General features: G+C 40.5%; 1 protein-coding gene across 7 annotated transcripts in view; it reads left to right on the top strand.

Annotated features, from left to right (window-relative positions):
• Nucleotides 1-18,039, top strand: part of ctnnd2b (catenin (cadherin-associated protein), delta 2b) — a 167,265-nt gene that overhangs the window by 118,373 nt on the left and 30,853 nt on the right. For all 7 annotated transcript variants that reach the window (XM_047342110.1, XM_035171323.2, XM_047342112.1 and 4 more), the window contains one exon: nucleotides 14,386-14,572. In XM_047342110.1, coding sequence (XP_047198066.1) covers nucleotides 14,386-14,572 — 187 coding nt within the window. The remainder of the gene's footprint in view (nucleotides 1-14,385; nucleotides 14,573-18,039) is intronic.

Genomic DNA, 18,039 nt, shown 5'->3' with positions numbered 1-18,039 from the left:
CTTCAGGTTGATCCAGGGCTTGTTGTTGGGAAAACACAGGGATGGTTTATGTGCTGTGTTATCCCGCCTGTCATGGAGCTGATGTCGTCTCCGCGGGGCTCACACAGGACAGCCCAGTCTGTGGCCTCACTACATCCCTGCTGAGGCTCATTAGCTTCCTGTTGTCCACCTCCTTACTGTTCTTGTGGTCAGAGGATGATGGGTGAAGTGGGATTAGGAAGCACAAGGCTGTGGGCTCTCTATCTCTATCTGCCTGCAATCTCTGTCCACTGTCTTTGATCATATTTCATAAACAGCATCCAATGTTAATGTTAGAGTCTGCAACATCCAAGCTGTAACTATGATTTTTCAGATTTAGATATATCTGACTTGGGATTTGGTGATACGCAATTGCTTGAAAAAGCACAAACAAATCCTGATGCCTTGTGTACACTAAAGTAACTAAACCCAAATTGAACGTCTATAGTGATCAACTCTGCAATCAAACAGCTGTCTTCAGGCATCCAACAATGTGAACATCCACAAGTTACACTATTTTCTTCCATCCTACGTGGATGTATAGGCTTAACCTGGTGTGTCCAACTGAGCTGTTGCCCCCAAATTATTATTCGTCCTTGCAAACTCTCTGAAACCAAACTGTCCCTGTGTCCAACGAAAGCTGCCCTTGAGTCTTTATCCACTCCTAAACGCCCCTAATTATTTACAGCGGCATTTTCACATCAGGGTGACATGAGATTCCGGTGAGGGACAGACATTTTCAGGGTTATTCGCGGTAAAAGGGGGACAGCAATAAAAGAAAAAAAAGAAAACAGCTGAACGATTTCCCAGCACAGGAAAGCCTTATCTGGAAAAGTAAAATAGAGGTGTCCTCGCATTTTCCCACATACAGAGAATGACCCACACGTGCTACGTGCATTTATGTATATTTTGTATGTGTGTAGTGAATATTGGAAAGGCTTTAGCTTAGCAGGGATGGAAATAAAAGGTTTTTTGTATGCTGCTGGAGTCTTAAAGAAGATTACCATATAAATTAGAGCAGCAATTCAAGGCACGGAGCACAGAAATCCCTCCTGTCACAAATTAATCAGCTGAACGACCGACCGGACGCAGACAGACTGTGCTCCCCTCTCTCCTCTCTCTCTCTCTCTCAGGGACCCAGAGGAAATATCTCTCCCTCTTTCTGTTTCCCAGCCTCTCTCACTCCCTCTCTTATCCCTCTGTGGTACGGTTTTCATAATTGGTCTCCCCCTTTCTTCCTCTCTCTCTCTCTCTCTCTCTTTCGCCTGTCCTCTTTGCCTTTCTCTGTCTCCCTTTGTTCCACTCTTTCTCTTTAACACCTGCCCTCTCTGCCTCTTTCTCCATCTCCCTCTCTCTGGTGAGCATTTTGAATCAGGATCACTGTGGGGAGTCAAGCTGCCTGCCTCGCTAGCCGCAGATTGAGACACACACAAACACACACACACACTCAATCTATCATGTGTACTGTTTGCTTAATGGCAAAAAAGTCAAAAACAAGGTTGTTGTCCTCCACTATTATGTCCCTCTCCCTCTTTATGTTAAACTAGTGCAGTGCCTGTTCCAAGCCGCCACTGCTGCAGAGCGCTGGTCACCTGTTTATTCAAAGTTTGTATTGAACATATCACGTCCAAATCGCAGCAAATTCCACACTGCACTTCCTAGGGCCCTTAAAAACATGCCAAGCATGAAGCCGATAGGTTATAACATTCTCCAGGTATGTGTTTCACACGCAGACAGACAAAGATTTCTGGAATTATAAGACAAATAATTGCTTTCTATTGTCTTCCTTACTGGATGATAACTACAGATGATTATATGTAACTCTGCAGCCCAGATACTGCGTACAACAAGACAAAACATCTTCTAATTCATCTTTGGATGTAGCAACATTACATTGGAGGAGTGATTATTTTGACCTGCTGGTGATGCAGAAGGAAAGGTCACGAGATCACCACACTCAGTAAAGCCTCTGCCTCAGAGGACCGTCAGGGTCAGAACAATATTTAAATGCAATTCTTAAATGTGTTTTTTACCTAAAAATACTCCTATTCAGTACTGCTGCCTTAACAATTCTTACAAAATCCTTGCAGCCAAGTTTTCTTGGAATGTCCCATCTGAGGCCAAATAGGTGTAGGATGCATCAGTATCACTTTATCAGGCAGCTATGTGATAATGTCACAGACTGTTGTGGTGTTTGCAGAGGGCATGAAGCTCAGGCATGTTGTGCTTCACTGCTTTGGCCTGAAGGAATCTATATGATGCTGTGGTGATTTTGTCTGCAGAAACATTCACAGCAGACCAGAAATAGTGTTTTGTCTTTGTGTCTTATATGTTTGAAATATTGGTTCTTGTCCTAGTGATTAATTAACTATTGATTAATTAGTGAAAAAACGTATGTATTGGTTTTTATTTCTCAAAGAAGAAATCATTATCTGTAATATAAAAAAACACACCAACCGCTGAAGCTGTAGTGGAAATACAACTTATCAATCCAGGTACAGTTTAGGTGTATTTTTGTTAATGTCACGGACAAGTCATGCTGATTCCACGTATGACACCAGTTTAAAGGGATAGTTCACCAAAAATTCACTCATTATCTACTCACCACTGTCCGCAAGCCCAGACATGCATTTTTGACTCAAAACGAGGTCATTTGAGGTCACCATGTTTTTAGCCTAAATGTCCTCTGATATCTTCCTACGAGGTGCGTTCAAGGACTTTCGGGCACATCATCATGTGGCTACGTCGGCTAGCTTTGCTACTTCCGGTAGCGGACATTTAGGCTTAAAACATGGTGTAAATGACCTTGTTTCGAGTCAAATATGAATGTCAGGGCTTGCAGGCACTTGGATGACACAACATGAGCAGTATGGAGGCATGTTATGTTTTTTATTACATCTAAAGAATCAGTCCCTACTTACTTCAATTGTATTGGATTTGGCTGCAACACTGTTTACCCTTGTAACTCCTTAGTGTTTTGTGGACTCAAACACTTCACCCACTCCTCCATCGGCATAGTGGTGAGTAGATAATGAGGGAATTTTCATTTTTCTGTGAACTATCCCATTAACCCAGGTGAAGAATCTGTTCTCGCTGACTCACAGAGCTCTGCATGGGCTTCATTCAAATTCTTTATCCCCCTTTAAAATCCACACGCTGTCAGTAACTGAGGGTCCACCTTTTTTCACCCAGTCACAGCAGCACACATCAGCGCATGTGACAGACCCGGGCTGCTCACGTTTGGTGTCAGCTCTTCAGGAGCAGATATGGAAGTTGTCAGGCTCGTGCTGCCATGGGAACTCTCAGCAGTCACAACTCTAGTCCAGTTCAGGAGAAGCAAATAGATAACAGAGTAAAGTAGAGCTCATATTAAAGCACAAACTCACATTAAAAGGTACTGTGAAATAAAATGAAATATTTACAAAATTAAAACAGTTCAGGATTTGTGGCAGAAGGTTATCCAGCTTTAATTTCACCATCTGTGTAGAAATATTGGTTTGATTAAAAGCAACATACAACACTTTCAAACATTTAGAGTATCACCGCAACAAAACATGCATGTGAAAAGCGATAGGAGTCTATTTTATAAAACAATTTCTGAAGCAAACACAATAAAATGAAATCACATTTCTTATAAAGTCTAAATTGGAGCATTTATTTCATTTCATGGTCACAAACTCTGTCCAGTCAGCGACAAAGTAATTGAAAAAGATGTTGGCATATCTGTGTGTTTAGTAGAGAGAACAAGTTGAGTTGACAAAGCTAATGTGGCACGTAACCAAAGTGAATTCCACAAACATACAAGCAGCTGTGTGCCCTTGAGTTACACTGCACTCATGAACTCATTTTTCTGTCCATTTAAACTGAAGTGTTAATGTGTCTCGAGGGGAAAAAAAAGATTCTAGGTTCAGCTTGTTTAAATGCAGGTGAGTAATGTTTCCATCCAATAACACCAGACTTTATGTGCTGTACTTTCTCTAATAACTGTACTTGACATAAGAGGTGCTGGGTTTTTCTTTTCTTTACAAACCGACTCTGCTTGAGCTCAGAATAATTCTACAGTGTGGTATATAGATTGAGGCTTTCGAGAACCCAAAGGACCCTAGTAAACATGACTATACACATTAGGACAGAAGCTATATCTGCAATAAAGGGTTACCTAATTTATTAGTTGATTGTCATAAAGTTCATTAATTAAATAGTAATTCTGCATTTACGCATGGTAATAAAATTATAAAATTTGGTTGGAACCAAGACATTGTCTCTATTATCTTTGCACTTTTTCTTGGCATTTTATAGGCCCAACCGTTGATTGATTATTTTAAATGCTGGCAGATTCCTCACTAATGACAGTAGCTGCAGCTGTAGCTGAATCTCATTAATATGTAGCTATAGGCCTGTTAGGACCAAGTAATTAACACTGATCAATGCTCACCTCATTATGAAAACAATGAGCAAAGCTGACACTGAATTCTCTAGAAGCTGGGGGAGAATTGATTGGAACAAGTGACGTTTCTCTCATGTGCTAACAGACACATCAACAGTGCTGCATCCAAGGAAAAGTATAAGTTTCTTTTTTTATTCTAGACACATATAATTGACATCTTGGACATATCACACCTGGACGTACAGTATCTGGTAAAAATCAATAAATAGCATAATTCAATGTTGCATGCATCTTGAAATAATAGCTTCCTACAAATAAATACATTTTTAATTTCACCAACATAAAGTTCTTCTCGCATTTAAACTGAATAAATAAAATACATATTTATGTAGTCAATAGAAACATCATTACCTTGATGATAACTTTAAATATTAAAAACTACAATATTAACATATTAAACGATATAACCATGTCCCCCTTTTGCCTTTTATATAATAAACGTCCTACTTTGAGTGAAACAATCAGTCAGTATTTCCACCTTAACAATGCCAGTCTAAAAAACCACCTGAAAAAACAATCCGGTCAACTTGTGGGTGGGGCTTAGTAGGTGGACAAGGCTCCTCAGCTGCAGGTGGCGCTGTGAGGTTGAGGAGACAAGAGCAGGGTCTTGGTAGCATATTCATAGATCTCAGCCACAAAAGTAGGAAAGAAAGAAGGTGTGGAGTAACATTTAAGACATTTTAAGCCACAAGGACAATTTCTTTTTCACGACAAACTTTTTGAATATGTAATTTTGAGGAACAAAGAGGAGTTTAGGGCTGTAATAAGCTACTGGAGTGGGAATTTAATGAACACTCAAAGACCTTTATACTGTAAGTCACATTCACTGATTCATGCAGTGCTTCTATATATATAGTGCTTCTATATATTCCATTCACACACTGCCGTTCACACAAGGGTTTTGGGGGGTTTACTGTCTTACCAATGACACTTTAACATGCAGACTGGAGAAGAGGGGGATCGACCCACAGACCTTCTGGTGTTTGCCATTGATTCTGATCTTGTAAGACATGTCCACATGTTAACAACACAAAATGCAGCTTCATGTAACCGTTCACTGTTCCCACTGCTTAGGAAATGTGTCAAATCTGTGTCATATAAGGAATAAAAATGAGAGTGGGGACATTTTCAGCTGCCAGGCCGCTGGTTCAGTGTGACAACACTGATATTTAGCTCTCCCCTACTGAACTCTTGTGTATTTTTCCTCCTGAAAATGAGAGCAATTAAAAAGCGGGTGTCAAGGTCAAACCATCAGTGTGGTGTCCTAATAAATGCTATGTAAGATGCTTACACCAAGTATTGCTAGCTGAGCCTTACAGAAATCACTGTTGTTACAGTTTTTCTAGTAGATGTGAGAATTAAGGCTCAAATCATTCATTCTGAGACCTGCACAACAATTCTTTTTTTTTTCTTGAATTTATTTGGAATATAATGTTAACTTGTTTTTTCATATCCACCTTTTGGCAGGAGTTGGATTGCTTGATGCTCAGGTCACCACAAAGTATTGCTGAGGGTTTGCTATGAATACCAACAACATCATTTTCTGTATAGACCAGCAGAAATGTTTTTTTTCCGTATTTTTATAGAACCACTATACTCATGTCTGTTGTGTTGTAGTTGTCAAACCTCTCCCTCTGGTGACTACATACCAACCAGTAAACAGCAGTTGCTTTGGAAAGGTGAATCCAGAAAATAGTAACCTACACACTTACTTTCTCACTTTGTAAAAAAAACAAGTCGGTCACACAAAAAGTCCCAAAAAATAAAAAAAACATACCAGGAGATTTAAGGGGCCAGGCAATAAATAAAACAAAAATATGTGCTGCAATGTTGCAGAGGACAGAAATATGACGGGGGAATCAAAGTACAGTGCAAATGAGAAATCGGTAATGGCTTCAGAGACAAAGAGAGATAGCCAGCATATTCATTTCCCCTCCCTCCATATAACAGTGCATTCATAACCTCCTGCTGCCACTCATGATGTAAGGCGGAGGCAATTAACCTCCTTCATCTGTCATACACCCGGCTGTGTGTGTGTGTGTGTGTGTGTGTGTGTGTGTGTGTGTGTGTGTGTGTGTGTGTGTGTGTGTGTGTGTGTGTGTGTGTGTGTGTGTGTGTGTGTGTGTGTGTGTGTGTGTGTGTGTGCAGGCCTGTGAAGCTCATATTAGCAGGAATTAATGTGAGCGTACCAGTTTGTGTGTATGCGAGTGTGTCTCGGATCAAAGATAAAATCCCACTGCCTTTCACCCCAGGGAGATGATGTCATACTCTGCAGAGCAAGAAGCGATTCTGGCAAACAGCTGACTTTACTCAAGATAATAATAAAAAAGAAATCACGGTTTTCTTGCAGCTGCAGCATGACATCATGTGCCCGTGATAATTAATGCAACTCGTAGATACACTCCTCCATGCTCCCCTTCCTTCAAACAGGTTTCTCTAGCAAACACTGGTGAAAGGCAACAACTAAATTGTAGATGTCATTTCTTTTTCTAATTTAATTTTTGGACAATAAGTTAGAGAAGTCTGACAAACAATAGCATGCGTGCTCAGCAGTAGCTATTATGTGAAAGAGTTTGATAACAATAGGACTTTACACGCTGTGTTCCGACAATTTAGCTGCAGGGTGTCAAATATATTGACTGTCCTTATTTCGATTTTGCAGAGTGAAGTTCATTATTTTCATCACAGTAAACTGCCTTGGTGTTTGTGACAAGCATCCAACCAAAATGTTTTTGTAATAATATACATATCATGAATGGCAAATCCATGCACTGTGTATTACCACAGTGATTGTTTGCCAAAAAAATTTAGGCTTTGAGGGATGGGCCCATAGACTTCTTCCCTTAATACTGTTGCCTAGCAACAGAGCACAAGTTGGGCACGACGATAACATTTGAATGCCCCTTGGTTTTGTAACATGTGGACCGGTAGCTGTTTGTTAAGTTGAAGCGTGATACTTAAGCTGTGGACGTCTCGTTGCTTGCTGGCACCATTTACTTCTTTGAAAAACAGTTGGTCACCCAAGCACAATGAATCCTGGGATAGGTTGGGCCAGGAAGGATCCACCCATTAGAGCGTTCGTTTCTCAGGAATGCAACAACACATTTGTTGGCCATGTGTAAAGGAGCCTTCAAAATGGGACAGCCTAGTCGTAATCAGTCTTCAAAGGATGCAGCCCCTGAATTGAGACATTTTATAAAATGGTTGGTTCATCCAACTTGCAAAGCAATGCATTTCCTTGTGTTGTGAGTGAAAATGCAATTCCAGTTATAGAATTAACCGTTATGTGTTAAACATATTAAAACTACTCTGGATAATCTACAAAACACGTGTACATAGGAACTACTTTCTGTTAATTGTTCTGTGGATTAGCTGGAGTAATTGGGACATTGTTTCTGGAGATGTTGCTGAGAATTAGTCAAATGGAAAATTTTCATTGCTAAACAATTTATTTCTCTTCCAGTCAGAGGGGTTTTTAACAGTTGACAAGGCCTGGGACTAAACCCAGACGGTCTTAGGCTGAGGTTAGGGTGTGTGTGCACCCAGAGCGTGTGTTGAATGTTTTTTTAATGAGCCCTGAGTGCTCCTGTGTAACAAATGGAAATGTGCAGCCTTGAAAACCTCGGTTCAGCTTAACTTGAATGAGGAATACCTGCTTGTGTGCTGGCTGTTTGCCTTTGTCTCATTGGTCTGTTAATAGTGTGTAGGCTTTTGGCAACTTGTGGGTCGTTTGTAAAATCAACTGATGGAAGTTTTGTGCAGCTGTTACCTTTTCATCATCATCCATATGGGGAATTTAGAACTGTTGTTATCATTATCTCTGCCGAGGAGGTTTTGGTTTCATTCGCGTTTGTCTGTTGGTTAGCAAGATTACGCAAAAACTACTGGATGGATTGCCACGGAACTTGGTGTAAGGATGTGGTATGGGTCGGGTAAGAAGGCATTCAATTTTGGTCCCGATCCAAATCCAGGAATTTTTCCCCCTTTCTTAAACATTGCGAGATAGGGTGTTTAGTGACATTTTCATTGATTTCTCAGAGAATCATTTATGGATCTTGATGAAAATCTGGCATGTTAAGGGGACTAATATTCATGGGTGTGTGCAATTTGGTGCAGATCCAAATGAAAATCCGGATCAAGCGAATAAATATGTGGTTTCATAAGGAGACTGTTACGGCCTTAGCAGAGGTTTGCGTTGTCTGTACACAAAGTTCTAAGTGTATCCTTGTATGTACAAAAGACAAAACTTTTTATTTAAGTTTAACTTTAGTTAAATGTTTCTGAATTTCAGTTTCTCTGCTGTGGCATTTAAATTACGAGTTCACGGCGGGCAAAAGCTAAAACTGAGAGATGAAGGCCTATTATTATTTAGTCAATTTAGTTCAACAATTTGGTCCTTCTCATTGCACACAGTATGAATGTGACAGCCGTGTGCTACACTCTCCAGCTGAGGAGGAAAACTGTGTCTGCTGCTGTGTTCCTTTTGCCTGGATGAGGGAGGAAGCAGCTGCTAACCTGTCCCCTGATCACCAGACAGCTGCTTTTTCAGTGTGTGGTTGGTGAAGACACCTAATGACCAAATAACATCACAACTTCTGGACCGGCTGTAGCACTTCATCTGCATTCTGATTTAATCCGTGTTTGAAACTATAGAGGTTTATTTTGCATTCAACTTGACAGTGTTGGACAGTGGTGAAAGAATAGATTTGGATTTGGCTTTTCACCCGTGTGGAGTTTGCATGTGAGTTCGTGGGTTTTACTCTGACTTCCTCCCGCAGACCAAAGACATGCAGATTGGGGTGAGGTTAAACAGGAGGTTCTAAATTGACCGTAGGTGAGACTCTAAAAGCGAATGGTTGTTTTTCCTCTGCATGTCACCCCATACCTTGGCCACCTGTCCTTGGTTCCAGCTCCCTCTGTGACCCTCAAGATATAAGCCGTGTAAATAATGGATGGATGTGTAAAGCTTATAAGCTTAAAGATATAAGCTGTGTCTGAATTCACTCCCTTTTCCACTCATTCATTGCTCCCTATAAAAAAAGACAATCAGTAGTTTAAACGAGCAGTAAATTGTGATTTCAGACACTTGTCTTTAATTTGTGTAATTACAATCACAATTATAATTTTACTTGTCCTTAAATCAACTGAACATCTGGGAATCTTTCAAATACCCTTAATTCATTGGGCTGTTAGCAGAATCTCCAAGCAACGGATACTACTTTTTTATCCCACAGGCTTTTTCCCCAACAGGCGTTTCAACTTGTCATAGTAGAGAGGACACAGAGGTTACTGATAACATCAAGGATGAGTCCTAATGTTGCCAGAGATTATGTTTTCCAGCAAAAATGTCAGAATACTCCAGCAGCAGATATTACAGAAGGACAAAGCTACCATAAGTCAATAAGTGGTTCTCAGGGGACACAGGTGAGGACTTTTGTTTATATCTTACCTTTTGGGGTACGATGAAATTTGGGTTAATATTTTTACGTAAATGGAGAGATTTTAGTCACAGTTGAATTTATGCATATTAGGAGCATAGAGACTTAGGCAAAAGGTACCTGGGGACCCTATATTGAACCAAATCAACGCCTGATGCCAAACTACATCATTTCATTCTTCAAATTATTCTTTTACTATCAAACTTATAAACACAGTCCATACTGTGCATTCCCATAAGTAATAATTAAGTAATTATGCTAGAGTGCTAACCTCCACCACTACCATAAACACATTTAGACATTCTAGCCTTCAACCAAACCACAGAAGATTTTAGCAGACAAATTGTGGCATGGAGTCTTTTTCGGGGGTTTACAGCTATGGTATCATTGCAGTCTCCTGTACATAGACGATTAAAGAATTTGAGGGGTTTCTCTCAAAGAATCCTCATTGCTGTGGACTTGTGTAATCAGTTCCCGAGGGCCCCCTCTCAGATCGGGGCCCCAGGCAATCTCCTGCTTTGTCTCCCCTGTTGCAAAGCCCCTTATGCATTTTTTCAATAGCAATATATCTGTTACATATTTTACCTACAGCATGCCTTTAGCTCAAAGCCCGGGCACAGGGGGGAACAGCTAGACGAGCCCATAACAGCGATCTCCTCCAAAATTAAATCATTCAAATGTTGTATCTTGTGTATGTAAAATATATTTGTAGAAATAGAAAACAAGTAATTTCCAAGGAGTTGTGGTTATTGATTAGACCTATTTACAGACAACAGTCCTGATTAAGTTTCAAGCTTCACTCAATCATAAATACACAAAACTTGTGTGGCTCTCTGATTACACTTGATGGTAAACTAAATTTATACTAAATGTCTACGCTAACAGAACCATAAGTCGTTTTCAGACCTGTCCCGTGGAGGATCTCCAGAGAATTGGGTCCAGACTTTCTCCCCAGTTTATCTTTCACACTTGCACAACACAGCTGGAGATTCTCTGCTCAGCAGCGTTCACAACAGCAACAAATTCTCCACAGGATTCAGGTGAGGGATGGTGCAGCAGGCGGACTCAGGAGGTTCTTACTCAGGCATTTGCATTCACACATACTCGTCCTACGTAGAAACTACGGTGTTCAGTGCATGTCTAAACGCAGCTGTACAGAGATAACATTTACTTTATAGTCCATGTAGTTGTGAAGAAAACAAGCTTTTTCGCTGAAATGTGTTCCTTTGAAAAACAGTGACATTAGATCATTTTGCAGTAATTCGCTTCTAACACTGTGGGGGAAAAACACAGCAACATTAGCTGACTCACAAATGTTAAAAACCAAGGTCAGTTAGAATTATAACGTGTCACACTGAATGTTAAGGTTGAAGAAAAACCCAGCACGCCCTCTTTGCCCTCATGAGCAGGAGAAAAGATGAGAGGGAGAGAAGACACTTTTGCTGACATGACGGTTCCGGCTAATTATGAAGCCAGAAGCTAGTCATTTAGAAACTCCTCCTGACCACAAACAGACACTGCTGCCTTTACAGTCCACATAAACACAGTCCAAAGGGCTGACAAGAGCTGGGGCTGATTTGTTGATGGGGCTTAAATGCACACGCGCGCGGACACATGCACAAACACATGTACACACACAAGAACAAATTCATACAAACCCGCAAAGACAGATAACAGAAGCTGTGATTACACAGTCGCTGTTCAGCCAAGGGTGAACAACACTGCACTAAAGAGAGGACGCCTTATTCCAAACACACACACATGTGAGGATGGGATGGGATGTTATACCACTGCCACGGCTGCAATTACAACAAAGGCGGGGGTAGATAAGTGCAGATATGACTTGGGGTGGACACTCAACACATAATTATATGAGAACATAGATCAGGACATAGACACTATTCAAGATGAAGGTCAACAAGAATTATGAGATGTTTTGTCGATCCTCAAGGTCATTAGCACATTGTGTGTGTGTGCGTGTGTGTGTGTATGTGTGAGTGTGTGTGTGTGTGTGTGTAAAAACACTCAAGAAATCAGTGTTTTCCAGCAAACTGCAGCGATTTGCCTCTTACCTCCTCTGTCCTTCTCTTGAAAGGCTCTGAGACGGCCTGTGTGTGTGTGTGTGTGTCTGTGTGTGTGTGTGTGCGTGCGTGCGTGCGTGTGTGCGTGTGTGTGAGTGTGTGTGTGTAAAAACACTCAAGAAATCAGTGTTTTCCAGCAAACTGCAGCGATTTGCCTCTTACCTCCTCTGTCCTTCTCTTGAAAGGCTCTGAGACGGCCTGTGTGTGTGTGTGTGTGTGTGTGTGTGTGTGTGTGTGTGTGTTTGACTCATGAATAGCAAAACAGCAGGCAAGAAACAAGTCACTCCATTTTCTGGTTTGGCTGGTCACTCTATGTTGGATTCAGGTGAGGATTTTAAGAACAGGAGGGAGCTGTGGTGGAATTTCGTGTTTCGGTGCGTCTCTTAAATTTGTTGTACCTCGTTATTTATAAGCTGCAGCAGCACAGCGTCGACGTGGAGTGATAAATAAAAGGTTATGTTGTGAAATTTGATAACATTTGACATTTGCGTCGCTCCTGTGTAAGATGCAGGGTTCTAATTAGCAGTTGTGTGTGTATATCCGTGTACTCTGTGTGTAGTGTCTGCCCTTTCGTCTGATTGTTTTATCATCATGACTTTGCCAGGTCTGAGTTGCTGAGAGTTTTTCCGCCAGCATATCCGGACCCATGAAAGAGCTGTTAGTTCAGCCCTCTGTATAATCATTTGGGATGAACACAGTGCTCAGTGTGCTGCAGCTTCTTGACTCTGGTTTTAAAAAATAACATGAGACACATTCCATGTCTGTTTGAATCTGTACTAATGTCATAGCTAGATTGTTTAACTAGTTATCACACAGAGTGGAGGCTAGTTAGCCTGAATTGCTTGCTAATGCTTTCCAACAAATACAATAAAAGCTTTGTTTCCAAAACAGAAACTTTCCCCAGGAACTAGGGGCCTTTGCTGGAACTCTGTCTGTTTTCACCGCAGGGAGCAGGGTCTAAATTAAGTTCCTTTTTTTCAATCCAAAAAGTCCCTGCTTGGGGAAAGTACAAGAAAACTTTGGGGTGGAGCCTGCAGCTTTGAACGTGCCTGATTGGTTGAGTAATCCAGGATTTCATTTCGGGTGATCAATCTCTGCAATATTTCTTAAGTCTATGTTAAGTCTAGAATTTTGTGTATTATTACTGATGCAGTAAATCATCGTCAACAACAGCAGCACGATTTGAATCTTCTCCATGTTTACTGTTGCTGTAGTGTTGCTTGATTTATATAGTTTCATCATTGTTGTACGGTCTTCTGCATTACTGCCTCCTAGTGGACTGGAATGGAACAGCTTACTGTGGCAATCAGCTGTTCTCTTTCCTCATCTCCCATGGTCTTTGGGCCATGGTGAAAACGCAGATGACCTACAGTCTGCAGCTGTAGAGAACCTTTTAGTTACTCGAAAAAACTTCATGGGTCTAAAAATTTGAGGTACTTTTGATCCAAACTGAGCTTAAAATAGAAACTAACTGCATGATTGGTCCTGTAAATTGGTAAATTCTGACATGCTTCTTAAATTATAAATAATAGTCTATAAAAGGGATATATTTATCTTTGTATTCAGTATCAGGGTTTTGTTTTGTATACTGGTGGGTTCATCAGGGAGGCTGCAGAGGCTAATGTGCTGTTTGGCATCCAGCTGCAGGTCACAGAATCTAATTTAGGATGGTCATGCCTTTTAAGATCACTGTCTGGATATGAATTCAACAAAACTCTGAAACTGGAAGTTAAAGTTAAATTGTCTAGTGTTGAGTAATTACAAATCATCTATTAACAAAAGCTCAAATATTTAATAGTATGCACATGCAGTTTTTGTCACATCAGTCCACAAATGTTCCCTGCTGTTTATTATATTATTATTTTCCTTTCCCTAAGATCAGCTGTATTTATGTCCGACCACTACCTCAGTGTCAATAAAGTGAACCAGGGGTCTTTGGGGTCCCTGTGGCTCCAGAGCCTTGGCGTGGCTGTGTGATTTGCTTGGTTGGTAATCCAGTCTTGGTGTTACTAATCACATTATTGATTGCTGTGTTCTCTTCAAGTTTTCCAGTGAGCCAGTGAATCAGTATGCACATTATCAGCTAAATTGAACTCAGCCATAGTTAATTTCATTATTTACCCCTGTGCTTTTCCTACTGTGACATGTCAAAATGTCCTCCATGGAGAAAAAGTATTTCGTCTCAGTTGAGAACACGTGTCTGGCTTTGCAGACTGCTGGGAAGCATCACAATATCGCAGAAACTGACTGCTCACAAAACCTACTAAATATTTCAGTGTTTTTTGGCCTGGAGTTGTCTTTGAGCCTGTCTCTCTCCCTGCTTCCTGTCTGCCTTGCTCCTCTATTGTTCCTTTTCCTTTGCATTGGTTTTCACCGCCTGTCTCCCTGCTGTCCTCTGCAGGTGTCCTGTGGAACCTGTCGTCATGCGATGCCCTGAAGATGCCCATCATCCAGGATGCCCTGGCCGTGCTGACCAACGCTGTGATCATCCCTCACTCGGGCTGGGACACCTCCCCGCATACACAGGAGGACCGCAAACTGCACCTACACTCCTCCCAGGTCCTCCGCAACGCCACGGGCTGTCTCCGGTCAGTGTCACTGCCTGATTCTGCCAAGTGTTTTATTTGTTATTATGCTCCCATGCCGGCAACAACTGTGACCAGAGGCATTGTGTTTTCAGATTGTCCATATTTATGGAACTGAAAACATAATTCCTCCTGCCACAGCTGTATGTTCCACCCTTGTGAACATGATGTCTCAGAAACCCCTTGAGGAAATTGCTTCAAATTTGGCACAGATGTTCACTTGAACACAAGGTGGAACTGATTCGAATTTGGTGGCTAAAGGTCAAGATCACTGTGACCTCACAAATTAAGGTTTTTTGGCCATAACTCAAAGTTACATGTATAACATGACTCTGGACATAGATGGACATAAACTACAACTTGAGTGGTTGGCGGAGGCATACAACTGCATACAATAGGAATTTTAATTCACACATTTGCAAAATCACATACTGTTATCTTGATATTCATGGTGCATCAACTGATGGGTTATCATGTTGGAACTGCTTCGGCAGAGACACATATTACTTTGCAGAGGTGTTATGCTGTTCACACACTCTGCATCTAACAGCCACATTCAAACAGAGTTTAAAGCTTTCTGTATTCAGTGTTATTTTTCCCGTGGACACACAGAGAAGTGACAGACTTAGCTGAATCTAAGATGACTCACAGTTTGGCATTCGAGTTGCAGTGGCTTTTCATTTTGTCACTTGAGACGTGATGCTAGTCATAGTGCAATGTGGAAGTAGTAGACTTTGACACATTTTTTGTGATTTGGCTCTGTGCTGCAGCAGGATGGATATGGGAAAACAAAACTAGTGGCTTCACAATTTAGGGCTGACCTCTGATGTTTCTAATTGCTTTATATATTATTAATAAAATGAATGCATTGCTTTTATATTTAAATGTCACCCAAGTTTGGGGTCAGGGCTATGAACCGATATATTATAGAGGGTAGTTTTTGTTCTTAACATAAACTTTTATTCCATAACCTCACACTCATCATCAATGTAACAACATATTTTTAATGTCAGAGCCATTTTATAGCTCCGCTGCCAACAGCTGTGGCCATTAGCATTATGTTTCTCAGGTTGTCCATCCGTATTCTGCAAATTTTCCACAAACATTCACTTTAAATCAGAGATGATCTGATTAGACTTTGTGGTCAAAGGACAACATCTCTGCTATGTCCCAGAACAGGTCTTTGATCATAACTTGAGAACTTAAGTGATAATAAGGACAAACATCGAATTGGATGAAATGAGGAACACTTTTCTGACCACTTATCAGCCCCAAAAATCAGGAACAGATGGGGGGGATTGGGACCATATTAGATTTTTTTGCCACTTGGGGTCACCACAAAAAGCTATAAACCCAACATCGTCATATTATACCAAACTTATTACGGTGAAAATTTGAGCTAGCTCCAAGTCTATTGTATTTCCTGAGGGAAATGCGTTTATTCTTCTAAATTCCCTACGATGTTCACTACCTTGTCACAAACCTTATCTGCGACGCCAAATCAAAACGGTAAAGTTGTGCACCCTCGAACCAAATTAATAAGTTCAGAAGTGTAAATGCAAGAACTGAAGGGAACAGCAGAGTTGGATGGTAATTGTCTGAATATGTCAACCCAAATGACTCATATCAGCTACTCGTAGTCATTTAATCTATTGTTACTAAGCTACAGATTGTTTGTGGACAGAGATTAATTGCATTTATATACAGTGCAGTGGACCTAGTCATTTATTTCCCTATGTACCAAGACACCTTGTCCCTCCTTAGCTGAGACATTTAAATATGACTGTTATTAGCTTATTTGTGTTTGCTGATGGCTTCAATTGACTTTACTCATTCCTACAAATTATGGTTATAAGACAAGACAATAGGAAGCAGGGAAAGTGGAGGCATGTTTGATTGTGGCAATGTCAGACTAACCTCACAAACTAATACATCATCTGCCTCGTGTGTGCAATAGCGGTCCCTCATAGCTCTCAATTCTGTAAAATTGAATAAAATCGCTCTGTGGCTCTGATACCAGTGTATAGAACCATTAGCTTTCGTAATTTTATTTTCAAATTGCTTTATAGTATTTCATCTGCAGGAATCCATCATAATTCTGTTTTGTTTTCTTGGCTTCTGCCTTAAAGGTGTACCGACACAATTTGTTGTTCTTTTCAGATCCCCTCAACTCTCCACTGTGAACTCTCTCTATACAGTTCAGTGGAAGTTACTCTGGCAGCAATGTATGAAAGTATCAAATCCTGTTATTCTAACAATACATGTGTTATTGTATGTCCAGAAATACAGTGTAATAGTGCTCTGTCTACCTTAAAGGACTACAGATGCAATGAAAATAACACATGTAAGTACTATAATTCTGAGGCTATGGCCAAACTAAAACGTTTCAGCATTTCAGCCCTGTATCAGAATCTCTGTTCATACTACTATAAAATGACAATTCATGCACACTGGTCATTCACATGCTGGTATATACAGGAAGCAGATTATCGGAAGAGGAACAGCAATAGTGAAAAGGAAGAGCAGGACTTTCTTTGCTTAGACAGATGACGAGGTGGAACTGAAAATAAAGGTTATCAATACTTGTAATTTCTTTTCCATGTTGCGTTAAGGACATGTCATGAAGGTTTATCGTTGCCACTGACTGGTTACATTAAAGCAAAGCAAAAAGCAACAATTACTCATAATAAGAAGCTACTTAAGAAGATAGCTTTTCAGAGCCTTTAAAACAAGATATAACTCATCATTAGATATTCCTAAACATGAAATTAGTATTGCTGCAATGGTTTCCAAATGATAAAAATGCTGTGGTCTAGTCTGAGCTCATAAATATTTCTAGCAGAATTTTTCTTTTTCTTTTTTTTCTTGATGTGCTATTGGTTCCACTCCATCAAACATTTGAGTGTCAATTGAAAAAAAACATCTTGTAGACAGAAAAATTACAACTTGGCCTGAAACATCATCCGTCTGCATGTAGCGCTCACTTTTTCAATTTTATTATTCCTTATTCTTCCCTCGGACCCACTTGTTATAAATCAGAACAATGTATTTGCTTTGATGATGAGACATCATTGATTTTGTTATATGGCATTTGGAATGAGAACAATGCTTGACATTTCCAAATATTTAATATTGCAGACGTGGCAAAAGTGCAGCACAAGTTGAATGGAAATAGAGTAGGACTGCATCTCTGTCTGCAAGCTCGTGTGTGTTGTGTGTGTGTGTGTGTGTGTGTGTGTGTGTGTGTGTGTGTGTGTGTGTGTGTGTGTGTGTGTGTGTGTGTGTGTGTGTGTGTGTGTGTGTGTGTGTGTGTGTGTGTGTGTGTGTCAGAATACATGTGAGGGCCATTAATCTCAGACACAATATGTATCCTCTCCCGCTCCCAGTGAAAATAACTTACACATATTGGCAGCAAGCACAGGTCATGGTGCTGTTATGTGATTCGGTTTGTTTGGTGTGTATTTGTTGCA

Source organism: Hippoglossus stenolepis, chromosome 11 (assembly GCF_022539355.2).
Source record: "Hippoglossus stenolepis isolate QCI-W04-F060 chromosome 11, HSTE1.2, whole genome shotgun sequence".
In the NCBI taxonomy this organism is placed as follows: Eukaryota; Metazoa; Chordata; class Actinopteri; order Pleuronectiformes; family Pleuronectidae; genus Hippoglossus; species Hippoglossus stenolepis.
This window is presented reverse-complemented; position numbering and strand designations above follow the sequence as displayed.